General features: G+C 35.0%; 1 protein-coding gene across 1 annotated transcript; it reads right to left on the bottom strand.

Annotated features, from left to right (window-relative positions):
• Positions 1 to 1,239: 1,239 nt before the first annotated feature.
• Positions 1,240 to 2,247, bottom strand: LOC134376556 (olfactory receptor 5AS1-like). The gene has a single exon (XM_063095061.1). The coding sequence runs from the start codon at positions 2,245 to 2,247 to the stop codon at positions 1,240 to 1,242; it is 1,008 nt and encodes a 335-aa protein (XP_062951131.1).
• Between the last annotated feature and the right edge of the window lie 21,775 nt (positions 2,248 to 24,022).

Below are 24,022 nucleotides of genomic sequence, written 5' to 3'. Positions count from 1 at the left end.
CCCCATGCTGAGTCAGGTGGGTCTAAGTGGACTTACTAGAGTGGCAAGTGAAGCTCTGTGCCCCCAATAGACGTGTGCAGAGCCTTCCTGCTGGGGTATGCAGATCTGGGCAGGTCCACTTGAGGTGCAGAGGGACTTACACAGATGTGAGAGGTGTGTGGGCATTTCATCAAAGAGAGCAGAACTGCTGACGGTGGCAGAAGGCCCTGATCAGTTAATACTCTGGCTTTGGAAAATGTGCTCATTGACCTTCTCTACCTTGAGGGTATCCCACTTGCTGCACTGAAGAATCTCTGCTACTCTTTTGATGTGTTCTGCACTCTCTTTTAGTTATTTTTATCCAAGTGTAATTGTATATCCATTGTTTTGTCTGTCTTTGTGGGGGAGAAGAGCACTGGATCCACCTAGTCATATGTCTTTCACCAATTCCCAGGCCCCCACAATTTATGGAGTTTATAATCATGGTAGCATTAACACACTTGTTTGGTTCTCACAAGTACCCACTATGAATGGGATAGTAGAGGATCTCTTTCTGTAATTAGCTGAGCCCAAAGTGAGACAATGTGATAGAACTTCACTTTCACTCAGTGTTAAAAAGACTATTGCTTTGCATCTTCTGTTTGACTTCCACCAGTACTATCACTACCACCCATTATTGGTACTACAAAATTCCCCTGTTGATAAAATGTTTTGTAAATACAGAAGCTAGACTAACTTCCTAAAATAAAAAAGGCTAGATTTACCCACTCATTAATCCATCTATCTGTCTATCTACCAAAACATCCCAATCCATCCACCCCTTAAACGCCCTACGAGGAGAGCATGCAATATATCAGGAACTATACAGAAGCATGGAAAGTAAGTCAATGTACATGTTAAACTGCCGCCAAGGAGCTTCTAATATGGGTGAGTTGACTGACAAGTCTGAAAGTAGCTTCAACAAAACATATAAAGAATATAGTGTATCAATCTCCGTAGTAATTTGGGAACACTAATTATAGAGTAATTACTATTAATATAGATCTAATAATGTTTTGCAGATTGAAATAATTTTGTAAAGAACATTTCTAGAAGAGAATGTTAAGTATTTAAAGGTTTCAATGTCTAAAAGTTGTTATTTCTGAAAAATGGTAATATAGTTAAACTAGTAGACACAAAAGGTGATCCTGTCATATTGCCACCAATGAGGTGGAAGGGCAGACTAGACCTTGAATATTCTTAAATGATTGAAACTCTTATTCATTTGAAAATCTGGTTTCTTTCTAATAGCTTTTTGAGAGCATTTTTTACATCCTTGTTTCTGAAGCTGTAGATTATTGGGTTAAACATGGGAAAGACAACAGTATAAAACAATGCAACCACCTTATCAGTGTCGAGAGAGTAATCAGTGGTGGGACGTAAGTATGTAAACAGGAGTGCTCCATAGAATAAGGTGACTCCTGTGAGATGGGAAGCACAGGTGGAGAATGTTTTGCTTCTGCCACCTGAGGACTTGATGCTCAAAACAGTGATGAGGATGCAGAAGTAAGAGATAAATATGACCACAAAAGTGCTGGTCTGGATGAAGCCACACAAGGCAAAGAGCAGAAGCACGTTGATATGGGTATCTGCACATGATAAAGCCAGAAGAGGCGGGATGTCACAGAAAAAATGGTTGACAATATTGGAGCCACAGAAGGGCAGCCTGAATGTGAAGCAGACATGGACCATTGAAGTCATGGTTCCACCTAAGTATGCCAACACAATGAAGCAGTTGCATACTCTCCTAGACATCAGTGTGGAGTAGAGCAATGGTTTACAGATGGCTGCATAGCGGTCATATGCCATTGCTGCCAGGATAAGGCACTCTGCATCAGCAAAACAAGCAAAGAAAAACATTTGCAGTACACAGCCATAGAAGGAGATGCTCTTCCTGGACGCTAAGAAATTTACCAGCATTTTAGGAGTGATTGCTGTAGAATAACTGATGTCTAAGAAAGACAAGTTGCTAAGCAAATAGTACATGGGGTTTTGAAGGCTTGAATTGATATTAACTAGGATGATTAAGCCCATATTTCCCACTGCTGTTAAGGTATATACTATGAGAAAGACCAAGAATAGTGTGACTCTGAAAGGCTTATAATCTGTGAATCCAACAAATATGAACTCAGTTGGTGTGGTATAATTACTCTCCAGCCTCTTCTTAGTTTTCTTGTTTTTCTCACTGGAGATAGATGGTATCTGAAGACATGAGTTGAATTTGGTCATGGATGAACCAAAAATCTCTTTATTCTTCTTTCTACAGAAGTAAATAGAAGGTTAATAAAATCACATATATGGCATTTTCTATGAAATAATTTTGGTTTCATTTTTTAAAACTGTTTTAAAGGAGTTATTTAGAAATGGTCATTGATGCCAGAAAATGTTATTCAGAAGGTGGTGTTCCTTCAGGCAGTAACTCTTCAAAAGCTGTGCATTTTACATCATGATATTAGCTCCTTTCAAGCTGAAAGGGGATTAAAGAGGATAATAGCATTAGCCTTGTAGAATACAGCTGGCAAAATTTTTAGAAGCAAAGCTCCATTTTTACAGTCATAAAATCCCATTCTTCCATGTAAGGGACAGTTGAGAAACATTTTGAAGGAGATCTGATGTTAAACTAGGTAATTCCACAGAAGAAAAGTTGTGATATTAGAAGGTAGCTTAAAATAATAGTGAAGACCATGGTAGGTATGCAAGAGATGATTGAACTTAAAAGTTGGCTTTGCTACTTACTGTTTGTGTAATTCTAGCAAAGTTATTTAACCACTCTTTGATAGGGAAATCACTAGATATTCCTAGTAAGCAGACATTTTAAAATTATTTATGTGACGATATAAAAAACACGATGTGTACATTTATTAAAATAAATTTATTAAAAGTAAACTGACTCCTATTGATTCTTTTTTCTTGTTGTTTCAACACCTTGAAATATCCAGATAGTTCTCAATTTTATCTCTTCTTTGGCATCACAGATGGATGATCTGTGCTCTCTTGTAAAAAAAAGTCACGGTGTGTGTATGTGTCATACAAATGTATTTTTTGCCACCATAAATCTTTTGGTCATGCCATGTGATTGTTGCTTTTCTTTCCCAAGTGTTATTTCTCTTTCTCATCCCTGAGTTATAATAATGTTTGCTGTGAGGCCCAAGGAATATTAGGAGTATTTCAAAGGACAGCACTTATGAATGGACTTTTAAACTGGATGTATATGGTCAAACATTGTATGGCCAGAAGGAAAAATCACCACCACCACCAACAACAATGACAACAACAAAAACAAAATCAGAATTAGTGGAAATAAAATACCATGGAAATGAAATATTCAGCAGGAAGTTAAATAATTGGAACTTTAGTAATATCTAAACTAAGTAACCCTGCAGCTTGTAACTAAGGAAAATAAGTAACAAAATCTATTTTCTCAGTTCTCGGTAACCTCAAAACCTTCTCTCCTTACCAAGTGACCTGAAATCTTCAAAATGCGCTGAGAAAAGAAGTTAGCCCTCTTTGCAAACCCAAAGTTTAAAAACAACAAAGAGCTTGAGATGGAAAGGGTGTAAGGCGGGCACCCAAAACTATAGTGAAGTAATGTCAACTCTTAAAATACCACATTCTTACTCCAGAATTTATCTCCCCCTGACTTTTTTTTAAAAATTTCCTCTGGATTAATGGTATTGAGCTCTGCAACTGAAGAATAAATTGAGGAAGAGATTAAATGAAAGAAAAAAGACCAAGGAGATATTTGTATAATCTTGTATGGACAACAATATTTAACAGAAATATAATGAAGCTGATAGTTAATTAACTGATAAAAATTATCAAGCATGATATTAAAATATCTATATATCAAGTATATTTGTTAAAAAAAGAGGCAAATGCATACCTTATTATCTTAGTGGTGAATTAGCCCATGATTTACGGCTTTAATATAAAATAATTTTAATAACCAGTACACAGAAGTATATCTTTTAAGAAAAGCAATGTCAAGACCAGGAAGGGACACTGACAAAACAAACTGGTAAATCTATTTTCTCATACAATGCTGGCTGCAATATAATAGATGCAAACGTGGTGAAGAAAAGTTTAGTCTATATGCTAAAAGGTTTAAAATCTGTAAATTATTTTATTATTTTCTTACAGTAAATCAACTTCTATATTAAAGACATTCATGTTCAATGATGACATAAACTGGCGGGTAATTTGTTAATGAATATAGAATATCTAAGCAATCATGAAATATATGTTAGAATATATTTGAGACAGCAAGCAATTTTTCATACCAGTGAGGAAATTAAAACTAATTGTAATGAAGAGTATACTTAATATTTTTTTTCCTACTTGTGCCAATACTAAATTAAAAATTAAATGCTAGATATAAGGAATGAGTTTCACTTCATTAATCACTGACATATATGCTATGGGAAAAATTAGTAATTTATTTCTCAGTAGTGTTTTGTGCTTTCTAAAAATCACATTACGTGTTAATTTTGTATTCAAAAATAGTTTTAAAAGTGGAAGATTCCTAGACAGCAGCTCTTGATGAAATTGCTCATCTATTTATCAAAATCATGGGAATAAGGATGTTTCCCCTTAAAGATAAGGACTCTTTTCCCTTAAAAATAAGGATTTATTTTTCCTTAAACATCTTGTAGAGTAAATGAAGTGTTCATGGCTATATGACATGCATTCGTCAAATTGTTTTCAAATCCAGTGGTCTTTCTCTACTAAATTATAACTGCAAGTTTGTTGTTACTGTTTGTCACTGAAGGTAAAACGTTAAGATGTAGCTTTCTCTTTTATTACATAGAATATATAGCATAAGGTTTCTAACCTTGGGCCACTTCTGTGGTCTTTCAATGGCTTCTAAGTTTTCTACCCCAAATCAAACTCAAGCAATATTATTCCCTGCAGTGGAACACTTAGCTATTCCTCTCCCATTTGGAAGACACTTATTTGCACAAAACCTTCCCTCATTAACAAAAGGCTGTTAACTTCCATGTGAGGCTTTTAGCTTCCCACTTAAATAATGCTCCATAAACCTCTCATTTCATCCAAAGGTGTTCATGGCTAAACATTCTTTAATGTATTTGGTTTGTACAGGAAAGTTTGAATTTACTAGGAGATTCTGAAATTTGGAAGTGTAATCAGGAATAAATATTGTTAGAATTTCAGCCACTGTACCCTCTTGTCCTGAAATACAAATTCTAAACTGAATTGCAGTGACAGCTAAGTCTGGGCTATCCTTGCATAGTTTTTACTTGGGTTTTCTATGATCTAAAAACCTTTTACTATTCTCATGTAATATGTAGTTATCTGCATTAATCACAGCGATGATGAAAACAGTAAATAATTGCTAAAAATTACTGGTAGTAGCCAAGATATTTTCTACTTATTTGGTATGCATCGTTTTGTTTAATCCACATTATTGTCCTAAAGATATTATCATTTCTGTCTTTTTACAGAAGACTAAACTAAAGAAAAGAAATATAATTAACTTGCCCAAGTCCATAAAGAACATACAGTCAAATTTCAGTACTGATTTCTTAATCAAAGTATTGTAGAGCCTCTTATGTTAAAACGCAACCTCCTGCTGCAGGAATTTGATCATAGGTTATTTAATGGTAGAATATTAATGTTAGAAGAAACTTCCACACTGATCTAATGCATACTCCTATTTTTCAGACAGAGTGTCTTAATCACATTCATAAGATCATCCAAGTGACATTAACATTAATTATTTTAGTAAGTTTATATCATATATCCATATACAGGTTAAAATTCAAAGTCATGTTTTTCTTCCTTGAGTATCATAACCCCTACAAAACTCCTTAGAGGGTTTCTCTCTTTTAACATTTATTTGTACATACTTGTGAGATACAGAGTATTGTTTCAATAAATGCATATACTGCAAAATTATTTCCTTAGCGTGTTGACAAGGTTTCTATTGTCAATTGTTGAATGAGTGACTGAGCATCCCAGGACAACTTCACTTTTCTGGAAGAACTCACTTCACACTAGTCTTAACTGAGATCAGAAAAAAAAACTCCTAAAATGAGTTGGACCTCACTGGATCTCAGGGAAACTTCACCCAACAAACCTTTATCTTAAAGGTGTCCATTAGTGAATTCTATTTGCTGCTCTCATTGAAGAAGATATGTAGATAACAAAAATATTAGAGCTAATTACACCCAATTTATTCTCTTTTTACAAATGGCATTGTGTTGTGATGTTTAAGCACATGGGATTTGGAGTAAGGCAAATTTGAATTTAATCTCAGGTATGACACCTAAACTTCTAAAAGGTATTGAACTTTTCTATGCCTAAATTTACATATTATGTTTAATTAGCACAACAATATATTATAACAGTGAAATCAAGATTAAACTAAATTACTACAGCAACTTTTACAGGGCCTGTTGTAAATGCATATAATGTATTATTTGTTATAATTACTATTACTATTAATGCCATTATGATTATTTAATAACTCAATATCTGAATCTGAAATCTGATTATTTAATAACTCTATATCTGACTCTGAAATCATACATGCTCATAGTTTGTATTTATAAGAACAAACACAAAACAACTAACCATACTGTGGGTGAATGTGCGTTATGTACTCATAGAATCTATAATTTAGTTTCCTGATGTAGAAAATTAATTAGAAAATTGGATATCACAAAATTCTTAAATAGCCGTGGTCAGCATTCTTCTCATGGCAAGAAGGTACACAACAAATTGGACAGTGATTTTTTGTAATTTCATGGGTAAGGTAATTACAGGTCTATTCCACCACCCCCCTCTGAACATCTTCCTTAGCCCACATGTACACACACTGGAAAAAATCCCACACAAAGCCAGAAAAGATATATTTTATCTAAGGGCAATCCATTGTCTTTGCTGCATTCACAACAGATATTTTGTTGATGCTTTAGTAAATAAATCACCTACCTTAGCACCATCTAGAACTGAGAACTGTAGAATTTATTTTGCATGAGAGGCTGGCATTTTCTTCCAGGTTTTAAAAATGGGTCTTATAGGAGATGATTATTTATACTCTAATCTATGACAAGTGGGACATTATCCCAAGACGATCTCCAAACCCAGGAGTACTTTGGATAGGCAATTATTGCCTTCTAGTGTTGTGATTGGCTAATTTCTTTTAAATGAATAATAGTAACATAATTAACTATAGAGTAGCCAGTTATGTCATAACATATGTCTTCATGACTAGGAGATCTTTGATTAAGACAACAATAGTATTAGCAACAATCAAACCAGTAATTCTACTAACCAACAGAAAATGTTATGTTTTCTCCCATAAATTCTGATTTCTATCAGTTCCCATTATGAATTCAGAATCTTAAAGATACTTTGAAATGTTGGATTATATGACAAAATTCTAAAGTCTGAGCTCAATTCTATTGAGAAGAATCCCAGGAACCCTAATTTTTGTTTGTTTCTCAACTGAGTGACTAGAAGGAAATATGCTGTGAATGTTAAGCTGCAGGAGTAAGAGGTCCTCAGGATGATACTGTCAGTGGGTTTGTCATATATGGCTTTTATTGTGTTGAGATACTTTATTTCTATTTATTTTATTTATTTAAATACCTAATTTGTTGAGAATCTTTATCATGAAGGGATGCTGAATTTTGCCAATTGTTTTTTCTGCATCTATTAAGATAATCATATGGTTTTTGCCCTATATGTTGTTGATATGATGTATCATATTTATTGACTTGCATATGTTGAACCATCCCTGCATCTCTGGGATGAATTCCACTTGATCATAGTCTATAATTTTTTTGATGTGTTGCTGTATTCTGTTTGCTAATATTTTGTTGAAGGTTCTTGCATCTATGCTCATCAAGGATATTAGCCTGTAGTTTTATTTTCTTCTTCATTTTTTAAAAAATCTCTGTCTGGTTTTGGTATCAGAGTGATGCTGGCCTCTTAGACTGAGTTTGGAAGAATGGCCTCTGTCTTAGTTTTTTGGAGTAGTTTGAGAAGAATTGGTATCAATCCTCTTTAAAGATTTGGCGGAATTCAGTAGCGAAGCCATGTGTTCCTGTATTTTTCTTTGTTGGAAGACTGCTGATTACTGCTTCAATATCATTGCTTGTTTCTGGTCTATTCAGGATTTTTATTTCTTCTTGGTTCAGTCTTGGTAGTTTGTACATGTCCAGAAATTTATTCATATCCTCTAGGTTTTCAAATTTGTTGGCATAAAGTTGTTATAACAGTCTCTAATGATTTTCGTATTCCTGTGGTATCAGTTGTAATCTCTCTTTTATCATTACTGATTTTTGTTACTTGGATCTTCCTTTTTTAGTCAGCCTAGCTAATGATTTGTCTATTTTGTTTATCTTCTCAGAAAAACAGCTTTCATTTCATTGCTCATTTGTATCATTTTTTGGGGGGGGTCTCTATTTCATTTAGTTCTTCTCTGATTTTAATTATTTCTTCTTGTCTATTAATTTTGGGGTTGGATTGTTCTTGCGTTTCTAGTTTTTTTGAGGTGTAGCATTAGGCGGTTTATTTGAAATGTTTATATTCTTTTGATGTAAGCATTTATTGCAATAAACTTCCCTCTTATTATTGTTAGTGTTGCCATTTCACAACGGCGGCACCTTGAGCTACTTATTTAATCTTATTTTTATTAACTTCTAAATTGTGAATACTAACTTCATACCTCATCAAGTTTTTGTCACAATGGTGATAACACTGATATGTACTTAGTACCTTGTTTAGTAAATGGTACTCACTTCAAGACTGCTAGCTTTCCTTAGCAATTACAGCAGCATTTTCAGTATTATTTCTTAATACTTTAAAATGCATGTCTAGATTATAACATTCTTTAAATTACTGACAATAACATAGTCTATACCATAAGAGAGTTAAGGCAGACATACTAGAGAATGGATAAAAAAAGGGTCCCAGTTAGCCTTTTTCCTGTACCTGGTGGGAAAATTGAAAAGAAATAATTTGTTGTTACTGGAAGGGCTTTTTATTTAACAGGTGAAATATCAGTGTATTTTTTTTAAAAGGGTAAGCATTCCACAATTACAAAGTCATTGTTTGTGAGGAGTTAAGAGCTGGAAAAATACAGCTGAAAAAACTTTAGAGTTAGAGAAGGTGCTCAAATTATTATTTTTCTTTCTTTATTCCCCTTTCACTTAATAAACCTACAAATCAGGAAAGAAATTCTAGTTGTATATTTTAAAAGTTATTGTAAAAATATTTCCACTTATATAGAATGTATGCATTATGAAAACATAATGATTTTACCGAATTTTAAGGACACTATCATGTTTTTTAAGAAAATGATATAGGCAGGCACAGCAGTAAAACAGCTTTGCTCATTTGAAGCAGCAAATTCATTAGTTCAATAGATATTGGATAACTCATAGAAATGATAGGAAACCTGGAAAAGTAGTTGGGAAAACAGACAGGAACCAAAGGGAACAAAACAAGAGTGAGGATCTCACCATAGGGTAGTTTGTTCAAGTAAAATCATTACCAGCCTCTTGCATCTCCAACTGTTGTGAATAATCTATCATTTTGCTTCACTTTTTTAAGACTCAAAAGCCAGAAATGGAATTTTTGATTAGCCAAGAGTAGTGCCCATACCCAAGCTTTGGTTTCCAGCGAACTACAAGAAAAAAATATCTATCTCATTGGCTTCAGTTATGGAGCCAGAAAAGTCACTGTGGCATTCTTTACCCAGTTTAGTGGAATCACTGTTGTGTACCTTTGAGGAAACATTGGTCTTCTGCATACAACAGCCTCTAAAAAAGCTGAGTAAAAAGTTAGTGTGGGGAGGAAACATTTTTATGAGTGTGTCATAAATTGAGTACTCAGTTCATACCAGAAGTCCATTCACATAAAACATCCTTGAACACTACCAGTTGTAATCCTTCAGGTTCCCAGGCAAAACCAAAGCATTTCTCTTCTACCAAGGAATGTAGACAAAAATATTTGTTTCTGGAAGCTCTGCTTAGTGGGTAAATTCTCTAACATTTAGGATTTTCTGGGTCTGTTCTTAAAATACTGCAGCAATCCATTCCTTGCAGTAACTACTACCACATATAGAGCTAGCTCTCAACCAGGCTCAGTTTTTGTTTGTTTTGTTTGTTTTGTTTTAGTTTTTAACTCTTAGGTTAATTAATAATAGGATACTCCCCATAAAGCTGTAGATTGAGCTAAGGGATTTCATCTCTTTAAAGTTTTCAAATGCTTCTGCTCTTACATCTAACAGTTCCATATGCCAATGTCAATTTGGGGAGGGTTGTTTGCAAGAACTGAGGTATAGAACTGCTTACAGTGCAGTCTGGAGAGTCCTTTCTTGCTTTGTATCTTAAAGTTGGTAGCCTTAAAAAGGATCCACTAAATGGGTCAGAAGTGCACTCACACAGATAAGAGATTAATGTAGTCTCTAAATTAAAAGCAGTTTATCAGTATGTTGTCTCTTTCATGTAGTCAGAAACATAAGTTTAGAAGAATGTGCTTCCATATTAGGGACATCCCAATAATCCCTCAGATCATTGGAACCATAGAAGCATGATTTTTGTTAAATTGTTGATATTTCCAGTTTTCCCTATTGCATTCTATCTTCAATATGTTGAAAAAATTGTGTTCTTTCATGGGATAGTGAGAAGCAAACTATTTTTTTTTCCCCCTCAGAATCTGGGATTTTCAAATTTAGCTACAAAATATTGAACATTCTTTGCATCTCCTTACAAGAAAAAGCAAAATGACTTGGGAAGTTGATATAGTCTGGATATGTTGGCCCCCCAAAGCCCATGTTGAAATGTGACCCACAATGTAGCAGTGTTGGGAAGTGTTTGGTTCATGGACGGCAGATCCCTCATGAATGGATTAATGCCCTCCTTTGGGGTGGGGGAGAGTAGTGAGTGAATTCTCACTCTATTAGTTTCCAAGAGAGGTGCATGTTCAAAGGAGCCTGGCACCTCCCCCCTCTGTCTCTCTTGCTTCTTCTCCCCACGTGATCTTATATCTTCCACCTGCCCTACTGCTTTCTATCAAGAGTTGAAGCAGCCTGAGGCCAGCATGAGATGCAGCTGTCCCAGACTCATGAGTCAAATATATCTATTTTTTTTGTAAATTACCCAGTCTATGGTATTCTACTATTCTAACGCAAAAATGGATTAGTACAGTTTTCTTTCCTTTTATGAGGTAGGGAGGAAGAGTAATCACTATACAGATTACAAGCTTCACAGAGGTTGTACAGTGAACTATACTGTAAGAGAATCATATCCGGAATAGTAGTGATAAACAAAAGTAGTCAGTTCATCAAATTCATGAAGAATTATTAACCATATCTTAAATATTAATTTATCTTCTGTACTGGCAAAACTAAAGAGCCAAATTACAATTATATAAGAATCATTGCCACAAAGTTTTTTATATTGGTACCATATGGTAGCGGATTAACTCAATGGACCTGGGCTGCCCAAACTCTGCATATTTTAAAGGTCTTCAGGACTGGCCTAGGTCAGCTCCTAAAGGATAACCTCTGAAATCTTTGAATATTCTGCCTGATAAGAGCATGTCTTTTTAGTTGGGCCCAGACCAAATAGTTTATGCTGATGGTATGATTTATGGTGAGTGCCTGCGTTTGTACACCTGGGGCTTTGGGCTATGGTGTACCAGTTTGAACTCTTGGGTGAGGTAGTTAGAGATTAAGTAACTAAGGACAGATATGTGGGCTCCTCACGCCCATGTGACAGACACTCAATAAAACTCTCTGCACCAAGACTTGCATAAGCTTCTCTGAAAACACCTCATGTGTGTTGTCAGACAGCACTGCTGGGAGAGTTAAGTGCTGTCTGTGATTCCACTGGGAGAGAACAACTGGACACTCACGCTTAGTTTCTCCTGGAAACATTTCCATATATCCCTTTCCTTTCCCAATTGTAATCAGAATCATTCTCAAAAGGTTCACTGTGTACTGGTTACCAACTTGCCTGAGTCAAGTGAGACAGAACACCCAGGCACACAGGTTACATAAAGTGGGTTTATCACTTACAGATAGGCAGCAGTGACAGCAGAATCCTAGAATTAATTGGCAGCTGGTCCCACAAAGCTCAGGAGAGCTGCCTGGGGTGAATGTAATCTCATTTGCTCATGCCCCACTTGCACCACAGCTGAGGGATCCCAGAAAGCAGCCCACCTTGGGTTACCTGACCCACTGGGCTAAAGCCTTGAAGGACTTCCTGTTTCTAAGATGAGGTGTTGGGCTGAAACAGAGCCTGGGTTGTTCTGACCAGTCCATCTCTTCTGTTAGGATGTTACATTCCCAGTGCTTTCTACAGTTATTCTTGAGACCTGTAAGTGAAAAAGGAGGGAGAACTGGGTCAAAGCCCACCCGGAGAAATGTCTTGCAGTTTTATTTTCAAAAAACCATAAGTATAATAGCTTTCTGAGTTCTGTGAGTTTTTTTGTGTGAATTATTGAAACTGATGGTGGTTTAGGGAACCTCTGACACAAGTATTAATTCTAAAAAAAGCCCTCAAGCATTTTTCTCTTTTTAAAAATTATGGTTTCAAATCTTTTGTTTTTATATTAATATAAAATATGAAACATCCAGTTTGTTCCAAAATATGGTAAATGTGAATGCAAAATAATACATTCATTTTAAATAAATCACCCAAATTAAATAAAAAAGAAGTTTGAGTATTGCCAAAATCATAAGTTCTATGTGATTATCTCCATTAACCTGCCTACCTGATAGTTAAAACCACTCTTTTGCAATTTTTACTATCCCCAAACTTTCAATTTAAAAAAATAATAATTTTATCCATATCTCCAAATCTATACTTTTAATAAATTTATACTTTCAATAAAACTATTTTTGAACATTGTGATGTCTTTAAGTTTGTCCTCTATATTGCCGTGTTTTTCTTTAATGTTGTGTTTCTAACATTTGTGCCCATATGTATCTCTGCAGTCTTTAATTTTACAATTTGTAGTATTATTTTTCTTTAATGCATCATAATTAAATTGCCCATTTGCTTTCCATCATGACCAATGCTGCTATTATTATCACTTTACTCAGTGCACATGTGCAAGAGTGTGTCTAGATGTGGCATTGATATAGGGTACACATAGTTCAACTTTAAAGTATAACCCATTGTTTCCTAAATTCCTTGTTTATATTTATACTCTCAACAACAACACATAATAACTCAGGCTCCATATGCTTGCCAACGATATTTACAGTCAAACATTTAACATTTTTTGTCAATATAGTGGGAATAACATATTGATTCATTAACACTTCTGGAATAATTTTTTTGTATGTTATATAATTTTTCCTTTTTTAATGCAGGCAGCATACTTTTTCCACTTTTTTTTAAAACCTATATCCTCCATTTATCTTAAATGACAGCCAGTGGTATATTCTATTTCCGTTTATGTGTGGATCTGACTTGGGGCTCTCTATTGTGATCATCAGTCAATGTTCAACTTTCTTTATTGATACATTTTTCTTCCTATAATGCCAGTGATACTTGTTGGTTTGATACTTCTTCAGGAATGACTTGTCTGTTTTTGTTCTGGGTTATTTGTCAAAAACTTTGCAACCACCTTGTCACTTTAATTGACAATATGTTGAAATTTACTTGTTGTTATGTTGCATTTACAGACCAATTTTGTAAAAATTATATCTTCATATAAGGTATCCTTATAGAAATGGTGCCACAATTTATTTTTATTGCTTACGATCCCCTATAATACATTATATTTTGTAATTTTCTACATAAAAGTGTAGAGTATCTGTTCATAGGTATGTTTTTCAAAGGACCTTATAAATGGGTTTCTTTAAAAAAAATCACTTCTAAATATTTTATGCAGTGTGAGAAAATGCTGATTTTCAGCTACTGATCCTATATTTAGCTACCCAAAGTGTTTTATTAATTCCCTTTTTCATAAGTCTATCTCTTATACATATTTTGGAATCTGTTATAGTTTTATTTCTTTCTTTTTGCTAGCTGCAGCCTCCAAAAAATTGTTACCTTGTTACCTAGAATTGGTGACTTTGGGCAACATTGTCTTTTATATAATTTTAAGGGGGATACCACTAAACTTCTGTTTATGAGCCTTTATCATAGATGTAAATTCACTCTTAAATTCTAATTAAAATTGTAATTAAGCATTTGAATGCAATTTATCTAGCTTGTCCTAAACCATTATTGGCTTAAAAGAAGATAGATAAAACCAAATCACAATCATAAATCTTTTGGAATAAAAATCAAACAACTAAATGATAAAACCTTAACCATTATATTGCACAAGATGGCATGAAATTAAAATGTCATCCATTTATTTTTGAAAGATTTGTCATTTCACCTTTCTTATCTGCAAATTTGCAGTGCTAATGCTACCAACTTTGGGGACAGATTAGCTGTTCCAAGTGAATACCCAGTGAGTCTCATTAACAATAATCTTCAGTGCTTTTTTTTTGCTTGAATTCAAAGAGTATACAGAGCAATTATTACTGAAGGAATAAGAGTATCATAGCAACAATTATCCTGAGAGAAAATTTACAAACATATGGTAAAGAAATTAGGAATCCTCCTAAACTTTTTTACTTTGGTATAATTAATCCCTCTGAAAATAGTGAGTTATTTCTTTTCACATTTGGGAAAATATATGACTCAGCATCAGAATGCTTCCTATCTAGTTTATTTCTTATTGAATCTCAAAATAAATCAATAGACTTGACAGTTATTTAATGAACTGCATATTTTTTGTCTATATATTTAAAAAGCCCACATGTGTATTTTAACAACAGAAATAACTACAAAAAAAAACATATTTTACAACATTCTTAATTTAACATTTATTACATGCATTTGCTTTATTAACAAATTAACTTCTTAGAGAAAAATATTAGCATTCTGTCTTTTTCGTGACCGGCACTCAGCCAGTGAGTGCACCGGCCATTCCTTATATAGGATCCGAACCCGCAGCGGGAGCGTTGCTGCGCTCCCAGCGCCACACTCTCCCGAGTGCGCCACGGGCTTGGCCCTAAATATTAGCATTCTGAAGTTGAACATTACATAAATGACCTACACAAAAATGTTTCAAATCTAAAAAGTTATGACATGAATCTAATCATTTAGAAAACTGACTTAAAGATTTTTAAACACACATTTAAAATGTCATCAAATCTATTTCTTTATTTATTAATTCTTTTATCCCCAAATCTTTATTGAATGATTACTATGTGACAGACACTTTCATTAACCTGGTCAATAATCATAAAGATATGTGATATGAAATAGTTTATTAGAAAAGTAAAAAAGAAAGACATAAACAAGTAACTGGAGAATATAAATTATATTATTATTATGCCTTGTGAATATAATCAGGATATTGTAATAAAAGGGCTCCTATCTTTGTTGCTGAAGTTTTGCTTTGTTTTGTATTGTTTAATTTTTAACCATAGAAAATAATCATATAATAAAATCAAAATATGTGGAAATATGAATCAACATTAAAAGTGAACGTCACCTTTCTTATGTATCTCAGTGATTGACAAAGACAGGCATTTATGTTATTTAAGAAGTACCTTTAAAGGTCAAGGGTTTGGATCCCATACTGGCCAGCTGCCGAAAACAAAATAAAGCAAGTGTTCTTTAAAACTTCTTTTTATGTAGATTTTGTATCTTTTTCTTCTTGTTTGGGTGATAGTTGACTAAATGACATGTGAAAATATGTAACTTATCCTACATCTCATAATTGTAATGTCCCTTTGATAACTACTCAATTTATTCCCAATAAAGAGACTTCAATTGCCACAGAACTGGAGTTTATTGCTCAGGCAGCTTCTGTGAAATTGCTTTATAAGATAATCAGATGGAAAAATATATAAAGCAAATGAATACGTAGAAAGAGAGTTGCACAAATGTGTAAAAATTTTCAGAGACATTATGAAGTTAAGACAATAGAACAAATCTATTTGATTAATCACAGAGCAGGTCACTGAGGGCATTGAAGAGAAGGCTATCAGTGATAAAGACACAATCCTGAATGTAGGGATCTCAGCCTTTATGGTATCTCTGCCCAAAGATATGTTTCCCAGTTTTCCTGTTTTGAAAATATGTAATGTAATTATAAGCACAATATTTTAGCACTTAAAATATTTATTTTTATATAATGAAAATCAATGCATTGTAAAAGAAATACAAGAACATCATCTATTGTCACGGGAATTTTCTCAGCTGGTCTTGGCCTGGCCTGGTAATTTTCAATCTGCTATTACTATTGTAACCTATGCTGTTTCTCTATATTTTCTGGATGACCAGAGTAACACTGATGGTGAGATGGTAATGTCTGTACCTGTGAACAATATACCCCCACTAAGAACGTGATCCCTTAAGATGCTTCTGTAAGTCTGACAAAGTCATAGAAGTCACAGCCACTTCAACTATTTACTGTGATGAAGAAGGTGAAGGCAGACATCAAACCACATATTTTATGTTAAAGACTGGGATTTGAGGAAAGCCTGTAAGCCACAAGTCTTCAAAAGAAGAGATATATTCCCCTCACTTCCTCATTATTCCATGGACACATGGAGAAACTGCTGCATATGTAGGAGGTCTACATTCCCAAAGACAATCCTACCCTAATTGCTTACTCTCTTTATGAGGTCAGTGTGTGTGTGTGTGGTCTCACTGGATGACACATGTTATGAACTCAGGTGCCAAAGTATGCACGTGGGTCAGCTGTTAGGGGAGTGTTGATACACGTCAGTTGCCCAGAATCTGAATCCTCAAAAACCAGGAAAAGATTCAAATCTCTGGATAACAATGGTGTGGGTGGAATAAAAAGCCACTGGTTTCCTAGACAAGCCTGAAGTGATTACCGGGGTAAATGTCAGGAAATTCTTTATGCTTATAGTAACTGCAGATATTTGTAAGGTTTGAATGATCTTAAGAATATAAAATAATATAGGCTTCTATTCAAAGTCTTTACAGTTTAAATGAAAATTATTTCATGTTTTAAGTTTCCCATTGTTCACAATCATAAATGGTTAAAAATATAAGCATTCATAATTTGCTAGAAAATTAAAGTTCCTAAGGTTCAAGGAGTATTTGCTAACATATCTTAAAATAAGTTAAATGTGCAATTCATTCAAGGTTTCCTTAGAAAATAGAAGATAATGGTTTACAACTGTTTTCTTCCATTCTGTATGTTGCCTTTTCATTTTGTTGAATGCTTTATTTGCTGTGCAAAAGCTTTTAATTTGATGTAGTCCTACTTGTTCATTTTTGCTTTTGTTGCCTGAGCTTTTGGTGTCCTATCCAAAAGAAATCATTGCCAAATACAATTTCAAGGCAATTTTTTCCTATATTTTCTCTAGCAGTTTGATGTTTTCATGCCTTACAATGTCTTAAATTTTAGTCTTTACTGCATTTTGTGTCTTTTTTGTGAGTGATATAAGAAAAGTTTCCATTTTTATTCTTTTATATATAGATATACTTTTCTCCCACACCATTTATTAAATAAACTGTCCTTTTTTGTTGTATATTCTTGGTATCCTTGTCAGATATTAATTGACTCTATATTTGTGGGTTTAGTTCTAAACTCTTGATTCCATTCCATTGGTATAATTGTCTGATTCTATTGGTATCATACTGTATGGATTACTATAACTTTGTAAATACTGTGAAATCAGGATATGTGATTACTCCAACTTTGTTTTCCTTCCTCAAGATTTCTTTATTTGGTTTTTTTTGTGTTTCCATATAATTTTAGGTTTTTGTTTTGTTTCATTTTTTTTTTCTATTTCTGTGATGAATACTGTTATAATTTTTATAGAGATTGTGATGAATCTAGGGATCCCTTTGGTGGGTAGTGTGGACATTTTAATACCCGTGCTGCTGACTGGACTCCAAGTTCAGCTATGACCACAGACCAGGCTCTGCAATGGGATGTGGCCTCAGGCTTTGTTTAGTAGTTAGAAAGGGCCACTATCTGTGCCCTACAGTTGAACTGGGTCTCTCGCTGATATCCTAGCAACAAAAGCTGCTGGTTTTGCTCTGTATTTGTTTGGGTAGCTATTGGTCTCCCCGGTTAGTAGGGGCACTGTCCTGCAGTTGGACAGGGTTGCAGGCTAGGCTCTGAGACCATGTAGGGTTGCTTTTCAGGCTCCCTGATCAGGCAGATCCAGAAGCTATGCTCAATGGTGACACAGACTTGCCAGTTTGGTTCTCTACCCAGGCAGGGCCTTGGACAGGGGGGACTGATTTGGGTGGAGTCACTGTTCAAAGTCACTTGCTTGGACCTTAGCCTGGGCTCCACATCTGGGCCAGATTGCTTGCCAGAGACTCATGCAGGGCAAACTTTCAACCGTTTTTCTTAGCTAAACAGAGCCTGACCTGGTGCCTTTGTTCCCCTGGTGGGCAAACTACTGGCAGGTCTCACTGGTTGAGTGCCACTACCAAGATCCTCTAGCTGGTCACTGTAAGCCCTTCTTTGTTTCTAGTTGGTTTCAGATGGTCTTGCCCTGTAAGCTTCAGGTGGTCTAGTCCTGTAATTCCCTCAGTGTTCCTTTTGAAGTGAGACAGAAGAGGGTCCTCCTGGAAAGTGCCTCAGTACACCTGGGAAGTTGTATATCTGCTTTGGGCATTCCTCTCCTACTGTTGAATCCTCAGGCCTCAGAAAAGCCTCTTCCTGTGGTGCTGTGCCAGCCTGAGGGAGGATCAAAGCAGACAGGCTTCTTTTATCTTCTTTTATTCTTCTAATACAGCTTTTCTTTCTTTCTTTTTTTTCATTTTCTTTTTCTTTTTTTTTTTTTTTTTTGTCCATAAGTTTGGTTCAGTCTCAACCCTGTGTCCTTATTTACAAAGGTGTTTTTGTCTGTAGAAGTCATGAAACAAGAGGGATTCAGTTTCCCTGGTTTGGTGTTTCAGGCCACTCCTCTAGTTCTCAAACCAGTCCCCTAGGACTCAATTCCCTCTTCTGAGTCCTGACTTAATGTTGCTTGTTGTACCAACACAGGGAGATTGAGACTGCAGGAAGCAAATGTATGTAATTCCAGGGGCAGAGCGTGCTCAATAAAAAGAATGCTGTCCTTGAATGGCCTTCCATTGGGGACACTAGAGAGCACAAAATGCATTTTAATTAATTTTTGGTGCTTAAATTGGAATTTGACCACTAAGCATGCTCCAAGGAAATCAACTGAGCATGTGCAAGGCTATGTACATAATCTGTTACATAACTGGGTACCATCCCCTTAACTGAGTATTCATTAGATAGCACGACAATGTATAGAACAGCCAACTGTAAAGGTAGAATCCAGGAAAAAGGCAGAGCTGCCACTCACTCTTTCTGGAGCCAGCCCACACTTCTCCTGTGAGGTTTGTATTTCTTACTTTTTGTATCAAACCTGGCTTCAGCAGGCTGCTATCACTCTCTCAAGTCCATCCACACTTTGTCTGCAAAGTGTATTTCTCACATTTGTATTAAAATTGCTGTGACTGCTGCTTTGGAGCCAGCCCACAGTTTGTAAAGTATGTATTTTTTATTCTTTACATTAAACCTGTTTTTGCTTTCTAGTCTGACTCTGCTCTTGAATTCTTTCCAGTGGGAGATTCATGAACCTGGTAGAGGATGGAGTGGGTTGAGGTCATCTATCCTACTTCCCCAGACCTTCTCCTCTGCTGTCGGTAACACTTGTCCTTTTAAACAACCAAGGAAGATGGTCTTTTTCTCAGAAATTATAGAGAGGCAATGATTAAATTTGGCTCACATGATACCTCTGTATTGGACAATGTGCTCCTATAAGGCGAGTCTTCCGATGCAGACACATGTCTACCCCTGTCAACCATACATGGATGTGGCCTGCACTCTGCAGTAGGTCACTCAACAGCCCTCATTTTTCCCGGTCAACTTTCCACCCATTCACAATCATACTTTGGCTTGCATGCAGCAATTTTCACTTACTGGAGGAGTACAAAAGATGGAACTACAACTTCAGTAGCAGTATATTTACTGAGTAGATGTAACTGAGCTGATGAAAACTATTTGCCAGCAATGCTGTGCCAAATATCTAAAAGAGACAACTCAGTTCCTGAAGGCAAGTAGATTATCCTGAAATGTTTGCATAAAACTGGAAAGTTCTATACTTCAAAATGATTCTGTTAAGCAGCCAGGGAGGTATACATTGCTTATCCAACACATTATGTTGTCCATAGATTAACATCTGCAGTCCCCTGCATTTGGGAAAGTTCCAGATGATGTCCTTAAGTGTCCACTCAGCACACTTGCACATCTTTTCTTTGAGGAGTCTTAGGTGGGTTGGACGCTGGTTTAGTAGAAGGCTTCAAGTGTTATCACACTTCTCTGTGTTACATTCAGTATCTTAAAGTTACATATTTCTCTCCTATAGCAATGTCAGGGATAATTGGCCACAATAATCAACCACATTGTATACTGACAAAATAAAATAAAGTAAAATAAAATAAAAAATTTTTAAAAATGGCATGGATCACTGACCTAGTGAGATTTAAATCAGTATGGAAGCCACTATTTTTGATGATAAGAGAGAGAATACAGTTAAAGGAAAATGTGTTCAAAACTAATTTCTTGCTGACTGTCCTTTTACAAACCTTTCCAAAAATTGTATAGAAGGTATGAAAGTCAATTATTGTATACGATTAAATTTATCAATTAAGATAGAGTGCTGTAATGAAATAAAAATGACCATAAATTCATTGATTTCCTTCCTCAAAAGAGGTGGGATCTTATCCTCTTCTCCTTGAGTCTGGGGTGAAAATGGTGACTTCCTTTTCCCAAAGAAGACAAAGGGAGATTACTTAAGCCTGAATGAAAAAGAGATACTCAGTCAGTCTTTAGCTATTCCAGCCCTGGCTGGAAGCATTATCAGGTGTACTTTTCTTGTAGTTCATCTCATGAAGTAATGGGCACTAATCTGGTTATCACTACCTTCATTATTGAGAAAAAGGATATATAGCTTTTAACATATTTTAGGGAAATGACAGTGATCCCAAATGCCTACATTCAATGTTGTAGAGCAGGGGGAATTCATCCTTATCTAGCCCTGCCCAAATGACAGATTCATGAGCAAGATGCATGGTTGTTGCTGGTTTTAGCCAATAAGTTTGATATCAGAGCAATATACAACTAGAACAAATCCTGATGTGGAAGCTCAGACCACATGTCTTGGCAGTGTGTACAGGTGCATCTGCCAAGCTTGGACCCCAGCCCTTGCTCAAACCAGAGATGCGGTGGTGCTTCTTGGTGATAATGCAACGATTTTGTCCCATTGAATGGTCTCAATTACAAGGCTTATTTTGGGGGTCTTAGGTGAAAATAAATAAATAAATAAATAAATAAATAAATAAATAAATAAATAAATAAATAAATAAACAAACAAACAAACAAATAAGAAACCAAAAAAAAAAAAAGCAAGGCATGTTTTTCAACCTCCAGATCAAGCTAAAGCAGAATCTGAAGCTCTCAGAAGTAGTGACCTTTGAGTTTTCAAAAAAGAGCTAGAGCACAGGGTTTGGCCATGGCATATGTCTATGGGATCCTATTCTCTGATCAGTTAAAGGAGGGGCTATTGCTTCCCTAATATACATTAAAAGCCTCATATCCTGCCTTTCAGTAATAAAGGTGGATATGACCAGATTAGTGTGCCTGCTTCAAATTTGAACAAACTACAAGAACAGTACACCTGACACTACTTCTATCCCTGTGAATGTTCCTACACTAGCCACTGTTCCAAAAGGCTGTGATGTCGTGTAGAGCTTGGGTAGAGGCAGGGAAGTGGTGTCAGGTAATTTTCCATTAGTTTTCTCAAGAAGACATTAAACAAAATGATAATTTTGTGCAGCATAAAATCTTTTATATTCTCATATAAGAAAAACAGCTTAGGGCCGAGCCCGTGGCACACTTGGTAGAGTGCTGCGCTGGCAGTGCGGTGACGCTCTCGCCGCGGGTTCGGATCCTATATAGGACTGACCGGTGCACTCACTGGCTGAGTGTCGGTCACAAAAAAACGACAAAAAAAAAAAAAAAAAGAAAAGAAAAACAGCTTATGCTACAGTAAAACCTTAGCTGTGCACAGAATAATAATAAGTTTATATAACAAGTCAATGGAGCACATAGATACTTCATTGGAACTCATAGAAATATGTTAGTTACAAATTATGACAAGTCTCTACCACACATAACAGGGTGTGCAGCTAAGGGAAATTATGAATTCTCAGAAATTTTTACTCCCACTCTCTATCTTTATATATCAACATGGCAAACATTATCATATGACAGTGTTTCAAGACATTATTTTTATTCATTTCTGAGAAAAAATTTATTAATGGATTATTCCTATGAAGATAAATATTTATCATATCCTTTAAATATAACCTACAATATTTTTAGTCAGATGTCACTAGAAAAATTGGAATTTTTCAACTCATGCCATAAAACTCATTTACACCTGACATTGAGTACTCAATGTAAGAGCAATACAGATATAGAACTATCACATACATGTTATTTCTGACCTGAATTAGAGCTGCAGATTAAAATACAGATATTATTCCAGAAGGATAATATACTTTTTAGTATTTAAAACCTATATTTTACATTACTTTTTCTGACTGGCATGTATTATATCTTCTCAGGCAGCATTTTATCTCTCATCATAGACAGAAGCTCAAAACAAAATCTCATTCAATGTAATTATTTCACATATCCAACTGTGTTCTAATTTCTTCTTAATGTGGTCTACCTCATAAAACACATATTTGGCTTTAATTTTGGATGTTCATTTTATAAAAGTTGCATGTTAAATTTCTGTGTCTATGAATATTACCAACTTAGATTTTAAAAAAATAATAGAAGTTAGAAAAATAATGCAAAACAAAATAAAATTTCATCTGAAATGTTCTTAGGAAATTACTATTCTGACTTAATTTCAGGTAGTGACCTTACTTTTATGGGTTTCATTTGCCTTATGGGCAAAGAAAGAAGGTTGGGCTAGATCAGAGGTCCTCACTGAGGGGTGATTTTTTCTCTAAAGAAGACATTTCGCAATGTTTGGATACATTTCGATTGTCACAAATAGGGAGGATGCTACTGACATGAGTAGAGGTCAGGGATGCTGCTAAACATTCTAAAATGTACAGATTAGGCCACCCTCCCCACACTACAAAGAAGTGATGGAATAAAATGTCAACAGTGTTGCTTTCAGAAACCCTGGACTAGATAAACTCTTAACAGTTTTAATAGTTCACAATTACTTTGTAGTTTAGTTATCTTAGGGCAACATTTTGGAAAACAAAAACATAAGCCATAGATTTCATATGACCCTGGTAAGGAAACTGAAGTGCTTTTTTCTGGCAATTTCTTTTTTCAAAAAACTTTAATGACCATTAACACAATGGATGCATGACAAGAGGAAATGAGTTTATTCTCTGAAACTCTCTACAATGTTTTTTTTTTCTTTATAAACAAAAGAATATATTAAAATTGCAGAAACAATTCAAAATAGCCCATAAAATTCAAAACCTACTAAGAAGTTAAAAACAATTGAATGGTTTTGTACTCTCTATTCACTCTTCATAGAAGGGCAAATATTCTAACATGATGAAGAGTCACTAAGCTGAATATTCGGTTTCAGTGTCTCTGCCTCTGGCAACATCTCAGAATATTTGGAACGCTTCACAGATATTTAAAAAATGCCTAATTTCATCTGGGGAATCAAACCCTTACTACTCTCTTAAAATCAAATAGTAATATAATAATGGTAAAATAATTGATGTCTCTATGCTGTTACAGAGTGACAAGCACTGTCTAAAATCTTCACATATATTCAAGGAGATGTATATAATTAGATCATTTAATCCTCATGTACTAGTATTTAATCCTCATGTATTAGCTAATTTCATCCTCAAACATGCCATTTCAGTTGGCAATATCCTATTTTGTCTATGTTCATGGT

This window comes from Cynocephalus volans, chromosome 4 (assembly GCF_027409185.1).
Source record: "Cynocephalus volans isolate mCynVol1 chromosome 4, mCynVol1.pri, whole genome shotgun sequence".
NCBI lineage: Eukaryota > Metazoa > Chordata > Mammalia > Dermoptera > Cynocephalidae > Cynocephalus > Cynocephalus volans.
Note: the sequence above shows the minus strand (reverse complement) of the source record. Positions and strands in the feature narration are given on the sequence as shown.

Bases quoted from the DNA above. Each gene is read 5' to 3' on its own strand.
- LOC134376556 (XM_063095061.1), bottom strand. From the start codon at position 2,247: ATGACCAAATTCAACTCATGTCTTCAGATACCATCTATCTCCAGTGAG.